The sequence below is a fragment of the Podarcis pityusensis genome, assembly GCF_964106645.2.
Source record: "Podarcis pityusensis genome assembly, chromosome: 10".
Lineage (NCBI taxonomy): Eukaryota > Metazoa > Chordata > Lepidosauria > Squamata > Lacertidae > Podarcis > Podarcis pityusensis.
In genome coordinates this window covers 33,018,401-33,041,823 of record NC_138035.1, presented here as the reverse complement: position 1 = coordinate 33,041,823, position 23,423 = coordinate 33,018,401, and the positions used below count along the sequence as shown (strand labels likewise).

At 42.7% G+C, this 23,423-nt stretch overlaps 1 protein-coding gene and 1 long non-coding RNA gene across 14 annotated transcripts in view; both read left to right on the top strand.

Moving 5' to 3' along the window:
• LOC308457780 overlaps nt 1-23,423 on the top strand; it is a 119,910-nt gene that overhangs the window by 62,864 nt on the left and 33,623 nt on the right. The window lies entirely within an intron of this gene.
• TCF20 (transcription factor 20) overlaps nt 1-23,423 on the top strand; it is a 200,220-nt gene that overhangs the window by 170,774 nt on the left and 6,023 nt on the right. For 12 of the 13 annotated variants that reach the window (XM_080971883.1, XM_080971882.1, XM_080971876.1 and 9 more), the window contains one exon: nt 1,375-2,649. Coding sequence is in view for 2 of the 13 variants with exons in the window: in XM_080971876.1 (XP_080828002.1) it covers nt 1,375-1,392 (18 nt within the window). In the remaining 11 variants the exon portion in view is untranslated. Of the gene's footprint in view, nt 1-1,374; nt 2,650-15,930; nt 16,103-17,852; nt 18,006-21,018; nt 21,180-21,306; nt 21,481-23,423 lie in introns of those variants that run through there. The other variant, XM_080971877.1, reaches the window with a different exon arrangement.

The window sequence follows — 23,423 nt, the reverse complement described above, 5'->3', positions numbered from 1 at the left end:
CTTGCAGGGAGCAGCCTTCACACTTCACAGTTAAGTTTTTAAGTTAGTTTTAAAAATCTACCTAAAGGTCCTTTTTCTTTGCTTAAGCTGTTCAAAAGCAAGATACATGTATGCCTCCTGTAGAAGTAAAAGTCAGTGGTCCAAAATAGCTTACAATATCTGAAAGATAGGTGGTTGGTAGCCAGTGTGCTCAGGAATAAGACCCACAATTAAGAAGCAAGGAGATATAAGGGAATCTGATTCAACCTGAAAATTCAGTTGAATTTCCCAGGTCCCACCCATAATAGAGAAAAGTGGTCTGATAGATAGAAAGGCTAACCAGCCCCTCCCCCTCTTTTTTGGGAATAGGGCTCATGCATATTTGATATATCCATACAACAACAAGCATGGAAGAGTCAATTTGAAAAGTCAGTATCGCTCTTAAGATCCCCACTGCTCGTGCAAAGGACTCACACTTTAGCTAAGCCCCTTTTAAGTGTGCACAGTTACTTGGATGTATCACTGAATCTTATGGGGCTTACTTAAGCACAAACATTCATAGGAAGGGCTCCTAATTTAAGATGCAGGAAAGATATAATAATAGTTCACATTCTGTGGACAATCTGAAAGGAACTTCACCTAAAGCATTTGCAGAATGTTTAAGGCTGAGTATAACACTCTTAACTAGCAGAATGGAGTGAGTTTGAAACTTCTTGTCATAGAGTGACTAATAATGGTCTACAGAGGAAATTAAATACATACACATGCCACTGCACAAGCTGCTTAAAGTGACATTTGTGCCTCCAGTAAAATAGAACCGATAAATTTCAGCTGACCTTACCTCTAAATCCAGACAATACCGGCTACTGTAGTTAAGGCATCTCCTTAGTGTGCACTCATGGTTGCCAATAATCTATCATTGGATAGTAATTCTGAGTTGGTTTTTTAATGGTTGCTATCTGGTGGTTGTGCAGGGCCATACAAAGTATGGTGAGATGAAGCCCCTTTCAGTGGCTGCACTGTTATCAGGCTATAGCAGAGATTCACCCTCTGATTAAATTAGCCACACATTGTATCTTCCAACAGCCATATATCCCAGCACTAAATGTAATGAATTCTGACATGGACACTTAAACAGAAGGGAATGGGCTACAATTTTTCCTTTCATATAATCACTGCAGAATTGCTTGCTTTTCACAACCTTAAAGGGGTTTTTTGTTTAAGGAAAAAAGAATTATAAATGCTACACTTTCATAAACAGTTCTACCAAGTTCTTGGAAGTATTGCTGCTACAACATTTCCTTGGGCTATGGACTTAAATTTTGCCAACAAGTTAATAAAAAATGTTTAGCACATGCACATTTTTCTAATGGCAGTGCTTTTCTCCTGTTACAGGTTAAGCTGTTGAGATAAGAAAGCGGTGGACATTCATGATTGGATGGATTCTTTCCCACTGTGCAGTCATGCCCCTCTCTTGATGTGCCTGCCAATGCCAGCACTTCCTTCATCAACTCTTTCATCACACTTGACCGACAACATCACAGAATATGATCAAGGAGTCTGAACCAGCTGTTTTCATGGACACAATCTCCATAGTGACTATGGGATGGGGAGGGAAAAGAAAAGAAAGTGGGGGAATTAAAGAGGGAGGGATAAAATATATATATAGATTATATATATAAAGATCTATTTTTAGTCTTGATAGACTTGTTTTAAATGAAAGGTGCGCTATCCCTTTTTATGCATTAAATTGAATTTTTAGGACCCATATATGTTCCAAGTTGCTTATGAACAAGTATAAGTAAAATTCAAACAAGGCCTTTGCAAATGGAACTCAACTTGTTTCAAAAGGAGTTATGAGCTTGCTTAATCAAACTTGTCTCTTTACTCCCAACTTCCACAACAGATAACCCAGGTTTTAAAGAATATGAATTTTCCCCCTGTATGTTGGTGAAATTGTCCGTAGGGGTGGGAGGTGGGAATGAATGGTTGCAGGGAATGGGATGTTTGTATTTGTGTATGTGTGAAAAGGGGATTTTTTTTCTTTTTAAGAAACGCTATTTATTTTTATTAAGAAAGGAAGCACCAGAAGACTCCTATGTCATGTGACTTGTGAAATAAGAGTGGCTTCTATTAGCTTCATATACAGATATTCTGACCTTATTATACGTTACTCTGTACCAAAAGGTGGGGGATTTGCGCCATTCTTGGCATTGACAAATACTCCCAAATCATTCCAAGGAGCTGCTGCCTTTTTGGGGGGTAGTCTGGAGGAGGATGTTGGCTTGCCTGCTAGAAAGGGGCATTCAACAGGAAGTCTGAATGTTGACATAATCAGTGTGTGTTAAGCTGACCAGGAAAATCCAATTAACCCTTCTCTTCTCTGTCTTTTGTTTCCCAAAGGAAGGAAGGGAGAATGTCTATTTAGCAGCCTACACCACATGGTTAATTTTAGTTTGTTTGTACATTGTGTAATTTTTAAACATTTGAGTTTTTTAAAAAACAAAACTTTTTCTCTTGTTAAGGCCTTAAGAAGGGGTTAGTGCATCTTTCAGTGGTCACTCTGCCATGGGAATAAAATAGCTGTTTCACAAACAGTTTTATATAAAAAACTAAAACAAAACAAAAAAACCCCACAAAAAAAACCTAATAAACTTCATTTTAACCTTGTTTCTTCTGTGGAATGTAATGTATTTTGCTCTTCCTGTCAGTTGCAATATTTTCTGTGATTGCTGTTTGGGTCATTTGCACACCAACTTAGCTCTCTTAGATTTAAGATAAGTATGTCTCCATAGCCACCTTGAATGGTCCAGAGAAACTATTCACACTCATATACAGCAAGCTTTCTGAGGGTGTTTTATCTAGCAGAAGCCACTACCAACATTGTTCCTGTATTTTTACAACATTCACAGCCCTGGAATTACTCATTTCATCAGGCTTTGGATAGTCCATTGGGGTTGATATTAAAGGTACATGAGCTCACAAATGCCATCTGATTCCTCTGAGACATGCTGTTTAGCTTAGAGGACATCCTGTTGCTGACCACTGGGATATTTGCAATTGTTATAGGTGCTCAAGTGAGCTCTGCACTTAGATTTCACAATGAAAACTTAGCAATTCGGAGTCTACAAGAAAAATCTTCCTCTGTATCCTGGTTATCACCACTACTGCATCTGCTCCCTTTGCTTCTTCTCACCAATTCCAGCACCTATTTACTACCATATTATTGGTCCTTGTTCTAGTTACGGCAGTGATGGCCAAACTTGGCCCTCCAGCTGTTTTGGGACTACAACTCCCATCATCCCTAGCTGACAGGACCAGTGGTCAGGGATGATGAGAATTGTAGTCCCAAAACAGCTGGAGGGCCAAGTTTGGCCATCACTGAGTTACAGCATCTGTGGCTCCATTTTCAGTGGTGACTTTTGCAAGTGGTATTCTACATACTGTTTAGACTCCCAACACTTACTCCTACCATGATGCCCCTTAATCTAAGAAAGTTCACTACCATTCATTCCTGCCTGGGTTATTTCCAGTTCCTGCTCCGGCACTACTGCTGTGAGGTAGGTAAAGCCAACTCATTCACTATTACATTTGTTTATCCAATATGAACTGTTAATGTGTTTACCATTCATACACTGGAATTCCCACAATGCTATTGCTGTTCTGCGAACTGGGATTTTCTGATGCTGGGGAATGAAGATAGAATGTCTGAAATCATAGCGTAGTAATCCTGAGCCAAGTTCTCAACAGAAAACCTTTGTAAACGATACCAAGCGTAGTGCAGCATACAGTAGTACCTCGGGTTATATACGCTTCAGGTTACATACGCTTCAGGTTACACACTCCGCTAACCCAGAAATAGTACCTCGGGTTAAGAACTTTGCTTCAGGATGAGAGCAGAAATCGTGCTCCGGCGGCGTGGCAGCAGCGGGAGGCCCCATTAGCTAAAGTGGTGCTTCAGGTTAAGAACAGTTTCAGGTTAAGAACGGACCTCCGGAACGCATTAAGTACTTAACCCGAGGTACCACTTTAGCTAATGGGGCCTCCCGCTGCTGCCACGCCGCCGGAGCACATAGGCAGGCACACAGGGATTGTGGCAAGGAGGGCAGAGTACAGAGTGACACCACCCCACTGCTGCTTCCAGAGACCTCGAACGAATTAAGTACTTAACCTGAGGTACCACTGTAGTTAAATCTGTCATGCCCAAGGTTCAACAAGCCCCTCCTCTTATAAATGATTCTGTATTCAGAAACCACCACAGAGATGACTCCAATCTTACACTTAAGCAAGTCTTCAAGGATTCCTAGGATAAACCACACTATAATTCGCATCCTGAAACTGGAAAATATCCACAAGATATAGAAGGATGTGATTGGTGGTAAAGCATATGCACCATGAAAGGAACAGCTTCACTCAGCTCTTGACAAATGGCAGAAAACAATATGGCAGAAAAAGGTTACACTTCAGTTGTTCTTGTCCATCTGTCTTCTAATTGCCAGGTGTATTTGCGTTGCATTAGTACCTTCCATGAGATAAAGCTTCCTGCATCTTTGATCTGTTACACTTTGCAGGCAGGACTGACTACGATTCTTTTATCCTCCCAAGAGCAGGCTGCACATTTCTTCCTTTAGCATTCCAAATCCACTATGATTGTGCAATCTGAATTTACTGGTATGCCACTGAAACCCAACTGCAAAATACAGAGTCTGCAAACACCTGAAGTGTCCCTAGTCTCAAGTGCAAACCTCCACTCTTCTGCCTCTAGAGTTCTGTTGACTTCTGTGTGTAGCCTGTAAGACCATAACAGTCCTGCTAGATGAGACCAAAAGTATTCTGTTCTCAACGAGATGGGAGAAGACTTTGGACAGGTGCTCTCATTGCTTTGCTTCAGGGTTGAGCTTCTGAGCTTGTGCATCTGCCTGCATGCTTCCCCATCACTCTCATTGCTGGGTACTCATCTTGAGAGAGTGCAAGCTAGGTGGTGAAGGGAAGCAATGGCAGGTGCAGGGCAGGCCCAGTACATTTTAGTACCTGATGAAGATCCCAAAATGGCATGCCCCTCCAAGCCAGGAAAGATCTACATGGGGGGGGGGAGGAATCAACATCAGGAACTGCTGCCCCAGGGGACCATGCCGCCTGAGGCGGTTTCCTCACCTTGCCTCATGGTTGAGCCAGCCCTGGGCAGATGCTTTGAAGGCTGCAAACAGACCACAAGAACGAATAACAATTTGGAAGGAGTGGGAAGAAAAGGCAGGGAGTGCTTGATGGGGGAGTGGGGAGGAGATGGGTGCATGTGTGTGTGTAAAATGGGGTGGGGTTCCTGTGTGTATGATAGAATAAAACAGAAAGAAGGGGGGAGAGAAAACGGGAGTCCCTGCCTACCACCTGACTTGAAAACGGTCTTTGTCTAACCTTATCCTCAAAGTTGTTGAAAAGCTTGTGTGGGACCTTGAACTTCTCCACAGAATAGTGGAATAAAAATTGAAAAAATAAATGCCGCTGCCTTTATTGCAGCAACGATACTCAGGAGGGTGAATAAGATGGTGGTAGAATAAAAATGAGCAAACAGGTGTGACCTCATGGGACAGATTAGGTTTATACTCAGTTGTAAACTTGATTTGAGAAGTTATGAGAATGCTGAACAGGTGGGGAGTGTAGCAAAATGCTTGGCCAGAAATTTGATTGTGAAAGAGTCCCATCTGCTGCAGATAACTTGGTTACAAAATTAATTGAGGGTGTTCTTCAGAATTTTGGGAGACACAGGCTGCAATCCCACATATATTTACTAGGGGGTAATTTCCATTGAACTCACCAGAAATTTTTGCTGAGTAAACAATCCAGAATGTGAACACAAAAGAAAAACCCAGTATAATCTATTTGGGGCTTACCTTTTGAGGTAATCATGGTTTATGGATTGTTTTGTACAGAAGACTGATGCCAACCATACTCTTCTATAATGGGATTTCCTCCCAGGTAAATGGGATTAGGATTGCAACTTTAGCAAAGGGAGCAAAAGCCAGCTAGAATAATGACCCTCCTCCTCTCAATTTCCCAATGTTTCTCATGGGCAAACAAGCCTAAAGGAGAGGAGAGCAGCCACAACTCCCACCCCCCTTTCAGTTTCTGAAAGACCCTGTGGAGTCCTGGTGGGACTACAGGAGATCATAAACGACATCCTCCTCAAAATGCCTCCATGAGCAAATAATCTTGCAGAAGGGGACGTCTTAACTGGGCATGTCAGCCCTTTGCAGTGGGATCCTTGCCATGCTTACTTAGCACTAACTCCAGCTGAGTTGGGGTGGGGGTGGGGCGCTTACTTCCATGTAAATTAGGTTGAGATTGCAGCTTTAGCAAGAGGAGCAAACACAGGATTAGAGCAGTGATCCGCCACCTCCCCATTGGCTGACAGCAACAGAACAGAAAGGCTGGCTTGCTGTAACCTGCTCCCAACTTTGCAAAAGTCTTTTGGAGCAAACACCTATTTAACCACCACCACACAGAGAGACTCTGTGCAAGTAGATAAATAGGTACCGGACCAGCGGGAAGGTAAACGGCATTTCCGTGCACTGCTCTGGTTCGCCAGAAGCGACTTAGTCATGCTGGCCACATGACCCGGAAGCTGTACGCCGGCTCCCTTGGCCAATAAAGCGAGATGAGCGTCGCAACCCCAGAGTTGGTCACGACTGGACCTAATGGTCAGGGGTCCCTTTACCTTTACCTTTTTACACACAGAGAAGTTCTGTCCTCAACTTAGAAGGAAAAAGAGTGGCCAGTTCTGCCATCCAATTGTGTTTACTGAGGTGGGTTCAACCTAGAAGAGACAGCAAAGATAGCCCAGAACCCCCAAAATACAGCCATAGTGTCTAACTTTCATTCCAGGAACACTAGAGATTTAGTTAATGTTTCTTAATGAAAGTTCACATTCTGGGCCTCCTTGCAGGCACGAACCTGTTGCATCAATGGTAATCCTGCCTTGAATGGACTGGGAGGGGCAGCCTTGGCACAGACAGGAGGTTCCCCACCCCATCTCATTGTTATTGCTCTCAGCATTCTTCCTTGGTTTATCCACATCTTCAAATCTTTCTCCACAAGGTATTCCCCCACCCTTCTATCTTTAAATGTGTTCCTATTACTCCATGTTTCGAAAAATCTACATGGGAGATGGGAGAGAGGGGAATAAACTGGTGAGAACTCAGGACTGAACACTATTCCCTGTAAATTGTGTCAAACCCGAGAGTAACACTAGAGGGCATACACTGACTATTTGGTGTGTGTTTTGAAATTTTCTTGTTCCCACAAACTGTGCAAATGTTGCTTATGATTGCTTTGTTAAATATTTCGCTCTGATCAGTACTTCATACGGCTAGATTTATTATGTTTTTATATATGCTGTAAGCTGCCCAGAGGGGCGGGGAAAACCCAGCCAGATGGGCAGGATATAAATAAAATAACAACAACAATTATTATTATTATTTTGCATATTTTGAGATTTCTTCTCTGACCCACAGGAGCAGAATGCTTACTAGTCTGAAGCCAGTGATAAAGAGGCATTTTGGGAACCTGCCTCCTGTTTGGTTTTATTGCATTCTTCCTGTATCAAAATACAATAAAAAGAGAGAGAGAGAGAGCAATAATTAAAGATATACAAGACATCAGAAACTTCCTGGATTTAATTTGTATTTATTTATTTTTGGCAAATTCTGAAGTTCGTTGTTGTTGTTTTATTATATTTCTATATAAATATAGATATAGTAACTTCTTCAGATTAATCAGTTTCACATCTCATGCATGTCTTCTCTGTGCTGCCTAAATGTTTCTCCATATCATCCAGCCTTCAGAAAGAGGAGAAAACTGCAGCCGGGTATTCTTCCACCAGCTCCAATGGATATTATGTTACCTCCTGAAGTCAATACAGTGCTACCTCGGGTTTAGTACTTAATTCGTTCCAGAGGTCCGTTCTTAACCTGAAACTGTTCTTAACCTGAAGCACCACTTTAGCTAATGAGGCCTCCCGCTGATGCCACGCCGCCGGAGCACGATTTCTGTTCTTATCCTGAAGCAAAGTTCTTAACCTGAAGCACTATTTCTGGGTTAGCGGAGTCAGTAACCTGAAGTGTATGTAACCTGAAGCGTATGTAACCTGAAGTGTATGTAACCCGAGGTACCACTGTATTTGAAAGTCTGTCCTGTGAAAGGGACTAGAACAGGTCACAGTTTCTGGTCTAACCAATGTAACTCTGAATACTTTATTAACACATATATGGCTAGTACTGTATATATATTAAATCATTCAGTAGTGCTTGAATGTGCTATTCATCATGGACAATCTTCATTAGGCACCAACAGCAGTCATACAAACTGTACAGCAATCTGTTTTGCATCACTGCTGGTCACTTTTATGGGGAGGCTAATGCTTCCTTTTCTACTATCTGAACTTTTGAAGCGCTTTGAAAACATGGAAACATGGCTAGATCAGATATTATAGCTGGACAAGTGTAAATGAATGTATGGGCAAAGACAACTCTATAGTTGCTTTCTTTGTGCAGCTGAAATTAGGTAGGAACAGATTTTTGAACTGTCTAGATACGTCCACAGAAAGAAAGGGGGCTATTCATTCTGAACAATTGATCATTATGTTAGTGGTGATCCCCAGGCAAGGGGAACTGTGACTGTCGTTCAGCACCCAGAACTGCAGAGGGAGAAACATGCTGGATGGAACTGTCTGAACATTTTAAAGCAGTTTATTGTTCATTTTTTTAAAAAGAAAAATGCATGTGGGCAATCTCTAAAGTTATTTATGGATACTTTCTAGTTAACATGCAAGGACAAGTATTGTTTACTGACTGCAAGAAGGCAGGCTTGTTGCCTGCAGGCGGGCCTATTCTCCGATGCAACTCCCACAAGATTTTCATTTGTTGCTGTGATAGATTAGTTGTTGAGAAACTTGAGCAGTGAGCTTTTTTTCTTGGAAGAGAGCACAACTATGTGGATAGGGAGGGACAGCAGCTAGAACAACACGTACAAGTTGAAAAACAAACAGAAAGGGGCTGACAGAGGAGAGAGGAAGGCGAAGGAAAGCAGAAGGGGATTTATCCAGAGAAGAACAAAATCATGGATCGCTTGCTGTCATTGCCCTCCCTCTTCACAGCTGTATGGAACAATCCCATGCTGTTGGGGATTTTTCTCATTATTTTCATCTTGGCCTTTGATTACATGAAGCGTCGGAAACGCTGGAGCCGCTACCCTCCAGGGCCAGTCTCCCTGCCCTTCATTGGCACCATATTGCAGATTGACTTCCACAACCCTCATGTTTCTTTTACCCAGGTAAGTGCCTCCTGGGGGCTGGGAAACAGAAGCAAAGCAAGCCTCTACACACCCAAGCACTTTTCTTATAGGAACTGCCCAGTGTTAATAAAGGGCATGTCTGGGCAGTATTACCCACACCCTCAGGTTTCATTTGCTGTGCCAAACTTGGAAGGTGTTTTTTTAGAGTGCTGCAATACTACTTGGGCCTTGTGGAGATCATGCACCACCCTGGCCTCTGCCTGCAGTAGGGTTGGGCAGGAAGAGCAGAGGTCCATGGGGAAATGCAGGCAGTGCGGTGCGTGGACAGCAGGGGGAAGAAATAACATTGTTTCCCATCTGCACCCCTTTTGAATGACTATCTGGGACCACACCCTAGCAGTATGAGAAAGGAAGGTGACCACAAACATGCTTCAATTAGCCTTGGAAACACATTTTGCTTTCCATAACTGCTCTAGAGCCCAGAAAAATGGGCACACCAAAGAACTCCTGAACTCGTAAGAACTCCTGATTGAGATTTTGTTTTCTTTTTAGTAGAGGTAACCTCATTTGTGCACGATCAGCACACACATGACCGCTGATGCGTGCACCATTTTTTGGCACCGCTCGGGGGCTGTGTGGGCTGGGTTTACTCATCCTAGCGGATCTAGCTTATGATTGAACCCTAAGTAAGTTGGGACTAACTTGTTTTATGGATTTCAGCGGGCTTTAAGCCCTGGTAACTTGGGTTTAATCTGGCCCTGCTACTGCAAGTACGTCTTCCATAACTAGGCATGCAGTAACCTGGCAATTTACGTGAGGGTTATGTTCTTGGAATAAAGCCAGAATCGGGGATCATCAAAAGCCATTGGGTTCAGCAGTGGGTGGGATTGCCAAAGTCATTTTTCCTGGAACCCCTCCCAATTTCCACCCCTTTTTAATTTTTTTGCAGCATGTGTAAGGCTGAATGCACACAAGTGAAATGTGTGCAAGTTGCAGGTTTACTGTATTCTGTGGAATTTGAGGGCTGAAAGAGGAGCAACAATAATTTCCATTAATGGTAATTTTTGTGATCCTGCATTTGCAGGGAATAATCTACCCAGAATGCATATTTCAAATCTCATTATTGCCTGGAGCCTTGGTGAACAAAACTAGAATCTTCAGTTAAGCTGCTTGAGGGCAGAAGAGAGCATTCGGTGGTTGCAACCTTTCATTCTGGAGACTTATTTAGATTGCAAAATAATGCTTTTAAGATTTGAAAATGCAAATGCCTGCAAGGAAAGATTCTTATTGGTTTGTTAACTCTTTGGGCTCATCCCCATTTACCTTTTGCCAGTGCTTTTTAAAAAAAAGAAAAAAGGTGTTGGCACTCACCATGAAGTCGTTACAGTAAGTGCCACACTTTTAACACTTGGGGGGAAACGGTGCTATTACTGCGTTCCCTTGAGTACCCCCAGAAAAAAGCACTGACTTTTGCCACTCATTTTCTAGGCGCAGGTTGGTGCTTTCCTGGTGCATATCAAAATTTGTTTTTTTAGCCCCTCACTTTTCACTGGAAAACTCAATCATTACCACTGAATTAGAGAAGAAAGAAAGAAAGAAGTTGGATCTGGACCTGGAAAGCCTGGACTTGTGCCTAGAAATGTTGAACAAAGGAAAGTGTGAATGAGTCATTTGTGGAAGTGAAATGAAAGGCTTCTTGGGGTTTTTTTGGTGTGTTTTTTTGTGGCACACATTGATTTGCATTCTAGTCACATACTCTCTCTCTTTTTAAATGCTTTATTATTCTAACATAATTATTACAAAGTCAAAACAAAACATTGCAAATACACACATGTACACAAATTTTTCAATAATTAAATAAATAGAAGAAGAAGAAGAAGAAGAAGAAGAAGAAGAAGAAAGGAAAAGGAAAAAAGACATAGAAAGAAGAAAAAAAGAAAAGAAAGAGAAACAGAATAAGTGTGAGAAAAGGAAAGTTAGGAAAAGAAAAGAATGGGAAGAGTTTATTCTACATATATTTCTACAAATTTATATTCTACAAATTTATTCTACATATTCTACAAATTTATTCTACATATCTTTCAATAAGTAAATAATAAACAAATGTCACTGTCAAATGTTTGACTTCCACCGCTTTCACTGCACTTCCTATAAGCATTTTAAACAAAATCATCTCTATTATTCCATATTTTTCTCCCATAGAGTCCCACATAAATGATCAAATCACTAAATTCTCTGGGTCTCTCACAAGGCTACTCTAGACACAGCCAAAACCTTGTATTTGATCCTTGTCTACATAACTAGTCATTTAAACATTTCCATTGTTTCTGAATTATACTTTTTGGTTTTTGTCTTATTAAATCAGTTAACTTTGCTAATTCCAAATATTTGCATAGTTTGTTCACCCATTCCTCTGGTTGGGATGTAGTTTCCTTTCCAATGACTGGCTACCAGCATTCTCGCTGCTGTTGTTGCATACAGGAAAGTATTAATTTTGTCTTTCGGAATGTCTCCATTCAAGATTCCTAATAAATATGATTCTGCTCTCTTGTTGTATGCTATTTTTATCAACTTTTTTATTTCCTCATGTATCATATTCCAAAATGTATTAATTTCAGGGCAGGACCACCACAAATGATATAAGGTACCAATCATTCTATTACACCTCCAACATTTATTGCTACCCGATATATTCATTTTTGCCAACCTATCCGGAGACATATACCACCTGTTGTGCATCTTCATAAAATTTTCTCTTACAGTGAGGGGGGGAAGTATTTGATCCCCTGCTAAATTTTCCCTCTTGCATTCTGACAAAGAAATGACCAGTCCATAATTTTAATGGTAGGTTTATTGTAGCTGTGAGAGACAGAACAACAACAAGAAAACCCCTTTTTAAAATATACATTCTATTCTATTTCTCTTAAATTTGCTATTCATCCCATTCACGTTCCATGAAATACATTTTAGCACCATACCACTTTATTAAATTAAAACAAACTCACTTTATAGTTAGAGTAGGTAATTTCATATAATGGTAGACAGAGAACTATATTAAATATCATTTGTAATAAAAAGTCTTAATCTTATCTTTCTTTCTTTCACTCTGGAAGTTTTTCTCCTCCTAATTCCTCCCAATATTTTCTCCAGAAGATTTTTGTTTCTTCTGATCTGAAAGATCCTCTCCTTTCTTTGTATGTAAAAGATAGTCTTTAGGGGAATTCCCATTTAAACATAATTTTGTTTTGTTTTTTAATGCCGAGGTCATAAATCTGTAGTTATCTCTCTTTTTATGAGCAGATGTGTTGGGACTTCTTTCATTATTTCGATGTGGTTCCCTTCTATGTAAAGTTGATCCATTCTACCCTTCAACAACAGTTTTTCTCTAAGCAGCCTCGAGTTGAGGAAAATCAAAGTCTCCTGGACCTTTCCTGGTCCTTGATTTGTTTGCTCTTATTCTGAATATTTTTTCAATATCCAGGATCAGGTCCTGTTCTCGTACTCCTAGTCAGTCTGCTAAGGCTTTTGTTATTTTTGTAGCTATTTCTTCATCTTGGTTCTCTTTAATTCCCCGCACACAAAGAACCATTTCTCTCTGTTTCATCTCCAAGACAGCCATGGCATTCCAGGTGTCTTCCTGTATTTTCCTCAGTTCATCAATTTCTCCTTTATTTTTTTCTTCGTATCTCTTCATCTCTTTTTGGTCCGTTTGATTTTTTAAAATAATTTCATCTTGTTTTTGTATCTTCACTTTTACTGCTTGGACTGTTGTGTCTAAGTCTTTATGTTTAGTTGTCAATTGGTTTATTTGATTGGAGAGTTCCATTATTAGGCTAGAGTTTTTTTCAATCTTAGTTCCCATATTTTCCATCTTTCTGTCTAATATTCTGATGTTTCCATCAAGTGTTGTAATTTTTTCACCTAGATTTCCTCCCATTCTCTCCATCACCACTATAAGTTCTTTCAGGTCCATGTTGCTCTCACTTTCTATAACTGAGACTCTTCGTTGGTGGTTCAAAGCTGTAGTAAAACCACTCGCTGATTGGGCTTTCTTTGATCCCATTAGGCTCTCGTCCTGTCTGTTCTTCCTTTTCTGTTTTCTCTCGAGGTTTTATAACTTTTAGGGAACTCCCCTAAAATAAATAATTATGAGTCCATTCCCTTCTGGGTTATCCAATATTTTCCTCCCCTATTTCTAGGGTGGTGCCGAAAAAAAGCGGGGAGTAAAAGGGGAGGGGGGCTCCTATTTCTGTGTTGTTTATTCTCCTCTTTTTATTTTTGAGATTATTTAATTTGTTCCTGTAGTTATATTTTTGTCCTCCAGATGGTGCTATTCTTCAAATTATTTATTTTCTGTCAGTGTCTATTTTGATATTGGCCACAAGAGGTCTCTACATTCCCTCTTAGTTCTTTCCCTCCTCAATATCTCTCTTCATTTGTGATCCTAGTCCTCTCTTTGGCGTCTTTTCCTGTTAGCACTCTATCACTTCCGCCAATAGCGACTCCTCAACGCTGACTCGTCTGGAATTTTCCTGAAAACGGGTATGTTTATTTTCTTCACAGGTCCATGTTTTATGTTTAGTTGGGGCAGTCTTCTCAACCACCCGCTTTCCCCTTAGAGCGCTGCCTGCCTTCCTTTGTCTATTATCTGTTCCTTTACTCTCCGTCCTTCGTCTCTGTCTTATTGCAATTTCTTTGAACCTTTGGTGTGTTTTTTAATATTCCTAAGAAACTCCTTGTGAGGTATTTTAACAGGAGTTGTCTGTGCTGTGTTGCTGTCCCCTCTTTACTTCAGACTGAAACCTTTGTTTAAAAAACTTTTATATCTCGTCTCTCCCTTGCTGCCCACCTTCGCTAGTGGGGAGTTGTTAAAGATTCTGAGTTTTCCTACAGTTGCTTCGGGAGAAGAATGTCTTATTTTTAACAGTATCTCTCTTATAGGAGAGTTCAGTGCTGCCTCGTCAGGTTTTGGGGGCATTTGCATCGGGGAGTGGGTTAGCCTGTTTGCGGGAGGTCCTCCCTGCGTCTTAATTATATACTTTGTTTTCTCGCTTTGGGAGACCCCTTCTCGCACTGCTGTGGGCTCTGCCCTCAGGATCCCCCCCTGAGGTTGGGGTGACTTACGCCTCGTCCCCCTTTTCTCTCTCTCCAATGCCGGGTTTGCCTTGAGATATCAGGAGCGCAGATCCCCACCCAACTGTAGGTGCGCTGTACCGGAAGTCTCATACTCTCTCTTTAATATTTTGCTGGAAACCCAGCCAGATGGGCGGGGTGTAAATAAATTACTATTTCTACTATTCCTCCTCCTCCTCCTCTCAGAGCTTTAGGAGTTTTCACTTGCATGCCCAGTCTTTTTGCTTGGGACAAGAACAGTGCAACTGACTGGTCCTGCCCCACTCTTTAAAAGGAGAGCGGGATGGGTGGGTCAACTGTTGGGACAGTAATGCCTCGCCATGTATCCTAGCAGGTGAATATATTTCCCATAAACATGGCAAGGAGATTTTGTGCTTGCGCTTTTCATACTGCAGAAGAAACCCAACCCTATAGTAGAGCTGAGTGTCATCAGCATATTGCTGACAATGTACTCCAAACCTCCAAACTCTTTGCGCTACTTCTACCAAATCTTAACGTGAATCCTAAAATGAATGACTGAATCCTATGATGATAGTAAGATAACACAAAAGTGTTACGATCCAGGGTAAAAGCTTGACTATGTGGTTCTAACGAGTGAAATTATTGATGTGAGGTTATTGTGGCTGCCTTGTGTCTTGGTCGCTTGGAGGAATGTGTGAGGCTGTGCTGGGCATGGACAAGATGCTTCTGTGCTTCCTGTGGTCATCCATGGAATGGGTCTGTTACTGGAAGCTTAATTGAATTATAGCTTTATTTGTGATACAGGATTAATTTGCTCTGTTGGATGTTACAAAACAGTTGCTGGTGTTTATTTTAGCAGAGTACCAAGGTTTAAATTCCATCCTCTCCAAAATATCAACAGTAACTTTTTTCTTTATTTGTGGGTAAACACTGTTTTCCTTGCTAGGCCTTTTATCTGGCTCCAATAGCAGTTTTCCTTCTCTACATATGTAATTGAGCAATATCGCTGCAAGCAATTGTGCTCTAGGGATTCTGGAACATTGGGCAGAATACATTCTCGCAGACTGGGTTTTATCAGTTTAGTCCTTAATTATATATGCTACAACTGTTCACCTCTAGATTGGTCTACTGCACTGCACTTTGCATGGGGTTGCCCTTGAAGACATTTTGAAAACGTCAGCTGGTCCAAAATGCAGCATGCAATGTTAAGATCAGCAGAGGGGTCTCTCTTGGTAGTTCTGCCACCCACAGGCGCCGGGAATGGCAGCCTAGTAGTGGGCTTTTTCTGTGGCAGCCCCACTGAGGTGCATCATTTGCAAAGCTTTGTCCCTATGCTGAAGATGTATCCCTTTATTCTCACCTTTGATAGTTAAGGTATTTTGTTTCATCAGTCCCACCTCTTCTGTCAAATGTGTACTGCTCTGTTTTCACTGGCATGGTTTGGCTTGCTTTTGCAATGCTAACTTTTTATCTATTTTTAATTTTTTTTATTATGCTGTAACTGGCCCTGGGACTTGACAGAGTAGGATGGGTAAGAAATCTTAAAATTTCCCCCATTTCTTGTCTTTATAGCTAAGTAAGAAATATGGGAAAATTTATAGCCTGCAGAACTTCTGGACAAATGTGGTGGTGCTGAATGGTTACAAGGCTGTGAAAGAAGCTTTAGTCCATAAATCAGAAGATTTTGCTGATCGCCCCTTCTTTCCTATCTACAAACATCTGGGATACGGAGAACTCAATCAAGGTATGTCTGGAGCCCCAAGTTCCTGGAGAAGATGAAAGGGGTTGGGAGTCCCCAGCCACCGCTTGTCACGCTAGCATTGCAAATGTGACACCAAGTCCCGTTCCCTTAATGCAAAGTTGCACTTGGAGGCTGTGGGGTATTCAGCATTTTCCCTAGAGACCTGTTCAGAATCTACTTATGCCCACTTTAGTGCATAAATCAAGCTTTTGAAAGGGGCTTTCATGACCCCGGACTCTTATTAGAAGAGACCTAAAAACTGTGAGGACAGAGATACAGGATCCTTGAAGCTCCCCAATCAGCAGTTGTTCAGGAGAAGTTTTCTCCACCTTCTTGCTACGCCCATGTTCCACAGGAGACCTATCCATGCCAGAACACACATCTGTATAACAGATTACAGATCCGTTCCAAGCAGGGACTTCTTATATACATCTGCCCTGTATGACAAAACCATCCGTGTTGGAGCAACTCTTCCAATTCCCTACTTCTCAGTGAAACTGGCAATCAGTTTATACTGATTTGGGCTTCAGAGGGAGGGAGTTCTCTGTGCTTCTAACTCTCTCCTTCCTGATCTGCCCTTTGCCAAAGCTAGTCAGAATGGCCCCACATGCTTGCGGGGAAGGGGCCCTGTGTAGTTAAATTGTGTATTTAATGATAAAATATTTTTTATGCTTTATAGTCCCTTTAGGTACTTGTACAACACAACTGTATATTTTTATAATTTTAAATAAAATCATTTTAAAATATTGTTATTGTGATCTGCTGAAATGCTTGTACACATAATGCACATAATTTTGAAAGATATTGAAAAGGAAAAAATGAGGTCATGGCTTCAGTATATATTCATATAGTTCAGGTCAAAGTGTTATTTGCCAAAAAACTATGGCATAACTGGTATAAGCAGATATCAGAGCTACTTAGGTTCCTTCTTGTGGTAATTTATCTTATCAATGCCAATATTATGGGATAAAGTATTTGTTTATATCTATGTACCTCAAGAACCATCCCAAACTTTGTGTTCATAATCTGAGGCCCTTCTTCATGTGCCTCCTCCACATGAGATCTGGAGGGTGGCAACAGGGGAATAGGCCTTCTCTGTAGTGGCTCCCCATTTGTGAAATCCTCTCTCCAGGGAGGTGCATTTGACACCTTCAATATATATTTTTAGACATCAGGCGAAAACGTTCCTTTTCAACCAGGCCTTGGGCTGATTAATATTCTACAGCCTTTTAAATGTGACTGCAAGAAGTGAGGGTTATTGTTTTGCTGTTTTCTTTTAATTATTTACTTGTTTTTATTATGTATTCTGTGAACTGCCCTGAGATATTATGATGAAGGGTGGTATACTATTATTATACACCATTCATATATTTTATATTAATAAGCAGTTCAAGCTGAGGCCTTGCTGTTTGGTTAGCCCCATCAGAAGCAATATGGCTTATTAGGCTGAAGATGGACTCCAAATCCAGCTTCTTATTGGTAGTTTTAACTGTACATAAGATGGGGAATAAAAAACAGGGCTTAGCAGCTGAAGGCCGCAGAGCCAAGGTTCTCACAGCTGCTAATGAAGAGGCAAGAGAATAGATCGTAGGAGCTGTTTTGTGGTGTCAGGGAGCTGGCAGTCCATGTGTCTTCCATTTCTCACGGTGGCCCTGCCATGAAATTTGTTGGGGACCAAGGGTTATCCAGAAAGGTCTTTAAAATATAATGTACAAGCAAAACACCCTTTTTTCCCCCTCTTCACTTTTTTCAGGACTGGTGATGGCACAGTACAGCCAAGCCTGGAAGGATCAGAGGAGATTTACCCTCTCCATACTGAGAGACTTTGGAATGGGAAAGAAATCTCTGGAGCAGCTGGTGGTTGAGGAAGCTGGACATTTGTGCTCAGTGTTTAGCTCTAAGGAAGGTGTGTTAAAACTAGGAAAACTGGGAAGGGCGAAGGGCGATACCTTTAAAAAGCAAGTGGAAGATGTAGGCAGATGGTTATCTCCATCATCAGTGGCGTAGCGTGGGGGGTGCCAGGGGTGCCGGCCGCACCGGGCGCAACTTCTGGGGGGGCGCGCTCGCTGCCTCCGGAATCGCCCAGAGCCCCATGGCAGCGGCTCTCAGCGCTCGCTGCGGAAGGCGCGCCAGGCAGCCCCTCCTCACCGACGGGCAGCGTTCGCCTGCGGGGCTCGGCCAGCGCGCAGGGCTGGCCGCATGGAGTTGCCGGGGAGCCGCCGCCGCCTGCCATGCCGCCCTGGCTGCTTCAGCCGCGTCCGACAGCCGGCTCGAGGCTCCTTCCGGCCAGGTCTCCCAATGGGGTGCTGCGGGCGGAGGCTTCGGCACCAAGCGCCACGCCGCCCACCCGCCCCGACGGGGCCCGCCCACCCGCACCGGAGGCTGGCCAACCCACTGGCCCCAGAGGCGCCCCCTCCCCGCGCCAGAAAGAAGCCGCGTCAGGGCTAGCTGGGCCGGGGAGGGAGACCGAGAAGGCTGCGCCGCAACGCCCAAAGACGCGCGTCTTGGCGCAAAGGGGCCCACGGCACCCAGACGCGGAAGGGACCCTCTCCCCCTGACCCGCCACTGAACTGCAATTCCCAGCTCCCTTGGCAAATCCCAGTGCCCAATCCCCATGCTTTATTTGAGGCAGGGGTCCTTTAATTGCAAAAACAACACCACGGAGGGCAGTAGTCACTACGAAATTTGCCCCAGAGTAGAGCCGTCAGTATTAATGACCATGGTTAGGGGTTAGGGGGCGCAAATTACTTGCCTTGCCCCGGGTTAGGGGGCGCAAATTACTTGCCTTGCCCCGGGTGCTGACTACCCACGCTACGCCGCTGTCCATCATAAAAATGGGTGGGGCATTTCCTATACCGTGAATATTTCCTCCCTCACTACTTTCATTGAGTCTTTGGAGCATTTGCATCTTCCTGGGATCAGGATCAGTCCTTCCTCCAGTTCTGGCATACTGACAAAGTCTTGCTTCTTCTGATGACCCAAGTAATATACTTTAAGAAAGAATAATACTGTACATCTGAGTGTAGGGCAGTGGTGTGTGTTTCTCTTACTTCTATAAGATTTTCTTTCCAGAAAGAAAATTTGTGCAATTGGTTGACTTTTCATAAATAAATTAATTATCTACCGCCATAGGGATATAGTAGGCACCCACGGCAAGTGTTCAGATGAAGAATCAGGCCGATTAAGACTGAGGGTGGGTGAATCTGTCAATATCAGTTTCTCTCTGTTTCTCATTCTTCTCTTCGAATCTTAAGTTCAGTTGACATTTCTGCATCTGCTTTACCACCCGAAAAGCAACAACCACTGACCTATTTTTATTATTTATCATTTAAAAAGCAGCTAACATTTTCTAGGCATTACAAAAGTTTAGAAAATTAGAATGTTCAAAGATAAGGAAACAAGACAGCAACTGTCTGCAGGCTTATAATCTGATAGACAGAGCCCAAGTGGAAAAGGGGATCTTGAGGAAAGAAAAAAACATGCAAAGTCAGACACCAGGTGTTATGTACTGAAGTTCTCACCTTGGGCCAGCGGGGGATACTGTAGATAGTTATGCAAATGAAGGATCGAAAGTGACGTTCAGTGTTTGGATGGATACTGTAGATAGTTATGCAAATGAAGGATCGAAAGTGACATTCAGTGATTGGATATTTTAGAAAGTTGTTACAGGAACAAGGTTCTGGTGCTCTATATAAGCAGGCTGACTGAGCCCTTCAGTTCAGTTCTGTTCCAGCTTACAAATAAAGAGCTGCTTTGGAGAAATCGCTGTGTCTTCTGATACATTCACCCACAACTTAACACCAATTCTTAAAGTTAAACCATTTGATCAAAAAGCAGGGGAAACAAATAGTAGCAGGTTTCTCAGCCAACCAATGGAGCAGCCCTTCTGTCCCACCCCCTGAGTGAAGCCTAGCAGAATGGCTGTTAATAAATGGCAGTTCAAGTAGTTGATGACCAGCAATAATTTAGGCTGTAATAAGTGAATTTTTCTACTTACACAATGCCTCAGCTGCTTTTTAGAGACACTCGGGACCTTTGTTCAGTCATCAGCTCAGCCTCCTCAGAACTTGCATTTTTAAACTTACCATATTGGCCCGAATGTAAGCTGCACTCCCCCCCCCTTCCAACCGTGAAAATTTAAAGTGCTGCTTATATCTGCAACCTTACGGTATGCAGCCAGGAGTGTGGGCCAAACAGCGCCAGGAGCGGGGCAAAGCGGCACCCACCCCGTGCGTAGTCCCCCGTCCTCTCCCTCAAGGCCAGGAAGGGAGAGAGGAAAGAAGGGGAAAGGCCGCCGGCAACTCATCGCAGCTCCCCTCCCCCCCCCAGTATGCAGCCAGGAGCAGCGAGGAAGGGGCTTATATTTGGGTGTTTCCCCCCTTCAATTTTAAAAGTGCGGCTTATATTTGGGTGTGGCTTATATTTGGGGCAATAGGGTGCTTATTTATGAAACTGATCAAACTGTGAGGAGTCTGAGCATGGGCGTAGCCATGATTTTTGTTAGGAGGGGGCAGAACCTCAGATTTGTATTGGTTTGTATTGATTTGGGGGGGGGGACAGCTGCCCCTACTGCCCCCCCCCCGGTTACGCCCCTCTGAGAGAAAAATATTAAGACTATGTATGGTAGATAGGCTTTTGGATGACTTCTCTCTTAGGAATTTCTGTGGATTTAGGAGGGATTGTTCAATACATGCTAAAAGAATTGATGAGTATGGGTTGTGGAGGATAGAATTATTGAATTTGTCATTGGAAGGGACCGTAAGGGTCATCTAGTCCAACCCACTGCAAGGTACGAATATTTTGCCCAACATGGGGCTCGAACCAGCAACCCTATGATTGAGAGTCTCATGCTCTACCAACTGAGCTATACCAGTTGGATGTGTCCTAATATCATTTTTGGGCTATTCTGTCCTTTTCAGGTCAATCATTTGATCCTCACTATCTCATAAACAATGCAATTAGCAATGTGATCTGCTTCCTCACTTTTGGCAATCGTTTTGACTACGAGGATAAGAAATTCCAGAGTTTACTTCATTACCTTGAACTGTCCATGAAGGAAGAAGCTGGACTTCTGCCACAGGTAAGATAAGTTGTTTTGGGGGCAGGGTCATCATGCTTATGTGACTGTTAGATCCTGGGTCTGATTAGTATTTACTATTATTATTATTATTATTATTATTATTATTATTATTTTATTTTGGCATCAGGCTCTTAATTCACTGCCCTTTTTGACACACATCCCTGGATTGATGCAGAAAGCCTTTTGTCATCAAAAGAAATTAATGGACTATTTAGGTGAGCTTGTGAATGAACACAAAGAAACTTGGGATCCCTCCTCCAAGCGAGACATCACTGAGGCATTTTTGGAAGAAGTTGAGAAGGTGAGGTGCATTTCATTTACTACATTTTTAGGGGGGGGAAATCAAAGAGGTGTACAGAATATATAACCCAATAAAACAAAACATAATACCATTTCAAAAACTGCTTTGACAAAAAAAACCCGTTCATGGCTGAGATTGCCGTTCTGGGAAGAATTGTAAACAATTTATGCAAAATTTGCAATTCATTGGTAGACATCTAACATAAGGAGGAAGTGAGTGCCACCATGCTAGATGCCCTGCTCCTAGCGATGGTGGAGTAGACCTCAGAAGCATGTGGCACCACCAGGAAGGCCTCTTCAGATGACCTCAGTGACTGAGCAGGTCGATAAGGTCAAAGGCGATCTCTCAAGTAATCAGGTATCAATGTGTTTATGGCTTTATTTACCAATAACAGAACCTTCAACGTGACCCAGGAGCAGGCAGGCAGCCAAGGCAGATAGTACCATTGTTTTAACAAGCATGTTTATATGCTTATGGTAGGTTGCACCACTTAGCAATCTAGCTGCAGCATTCATAGAATTGGGTGGGTTTTTAAAAAAAATAAATATCTTTATTTTCTAAAGGAAATAATAATAATTTGTTGTTTAGTTGTTTAGTCGTGTCCGACTCTTCGTGACCCCCTGGACCACAGCACGCCAGACACTCCTGTCTTCCACTGCCTCCCGCAGTTTGGTCAAACTCATGTTCATAGCTTCGAGAACACTATCCAACCATCTCGTCCTCTGTCGTCCCCTTCTCCTTGTGCCCTCCATCTTTCCCAACATCAGGGTCTTTTCCAGGGAGTCTTCTCTTCTCATGAGGTGGCCAAAGTATTGGAGCCTCAGCTTCACGATCTGTCCTTCCAGTGAGCACTCAGGGCTGATTTCCTTAAGAATGGATACGTTTGATCTTCTTGCAGTCCATGGGACTCTTAAGAGTCTCCTCCAGCACCATAAGTCAAAAGCATCAATTCTTCGGCGATCAGCCTTCTTTATGGTCCAGCTCTCACTTCCATACATCACTACTGGGAAAACCATGGCTTTAACTATACGGACCTTTGTTGGCAAGGTGATGTCTCTGCTTTTTAAGATGCTGTCTAGGTTTGCCATCGCCTTTCTCCCAAGGAGCAGGCGTCTTTTAATTTCATGACTGCTGTTGAATAGAGCTGTTGAATTTGAAGGGGCCCCAAAGATCATCTGGTCCAATCCCCTGCAATGCAGGAATCACAGCTAAAGAATCCCTGGCAGCAGATGAAGTTTTGGGATCCCCCTTATGTGCTGCCTTTCATAAAGTGCACTGCAGTAATCCAGTCTAGAAGCTACCAGTACCTGGGCCCCCACGGCCAAGCTATCTCTGCCCAGGAATAGTTACAGCTGACATAGCACCTGAAGCAGGTAAAGGTTGCTCCAAGCTACTGAGGCCATGTGTGACTCCAGCAACAACAGTGGATCCAGGAATCTCCCCAGGCTGTTTACTTCCTGAATGAAACCCCATGCAATTGACATATAAATGAAACCCCATGCAATTGACATATAGATATGCCAATTGACATATCTCTCAGCCTTGGGAACTGCTCAGCTACAAGGCTTCCATCTTTCCAGGTTTCCATCTCAGTAGGTGATCTAGATATTCCAGAGTTTGACTTAGACATATTGGAGATGAAATGCAACCTGTTAGTTTGTCTTGTATTAGAATATGCCAAGCCATAGGATTAAGCTGGATATTGCCATGTTACATTTGTGGACAGAACTGTAGCATGGATGCTCTGCTGGCATGATCAGCAATGGCTGTGTCGCATTGGGAAACTCACTCATGTATATCGCAGCACTATTGCGTGGAATTCTCCAGCTATTCCTTAAAACAGCTCCTCCCTGTGCAGAGCCTTCTCCGTCTCCCCTGTAATCTTTGTGCTGTAAGTCCCTACCCGCTGCTACACACTCCACACCATTTGGCTAGGTAGGAGT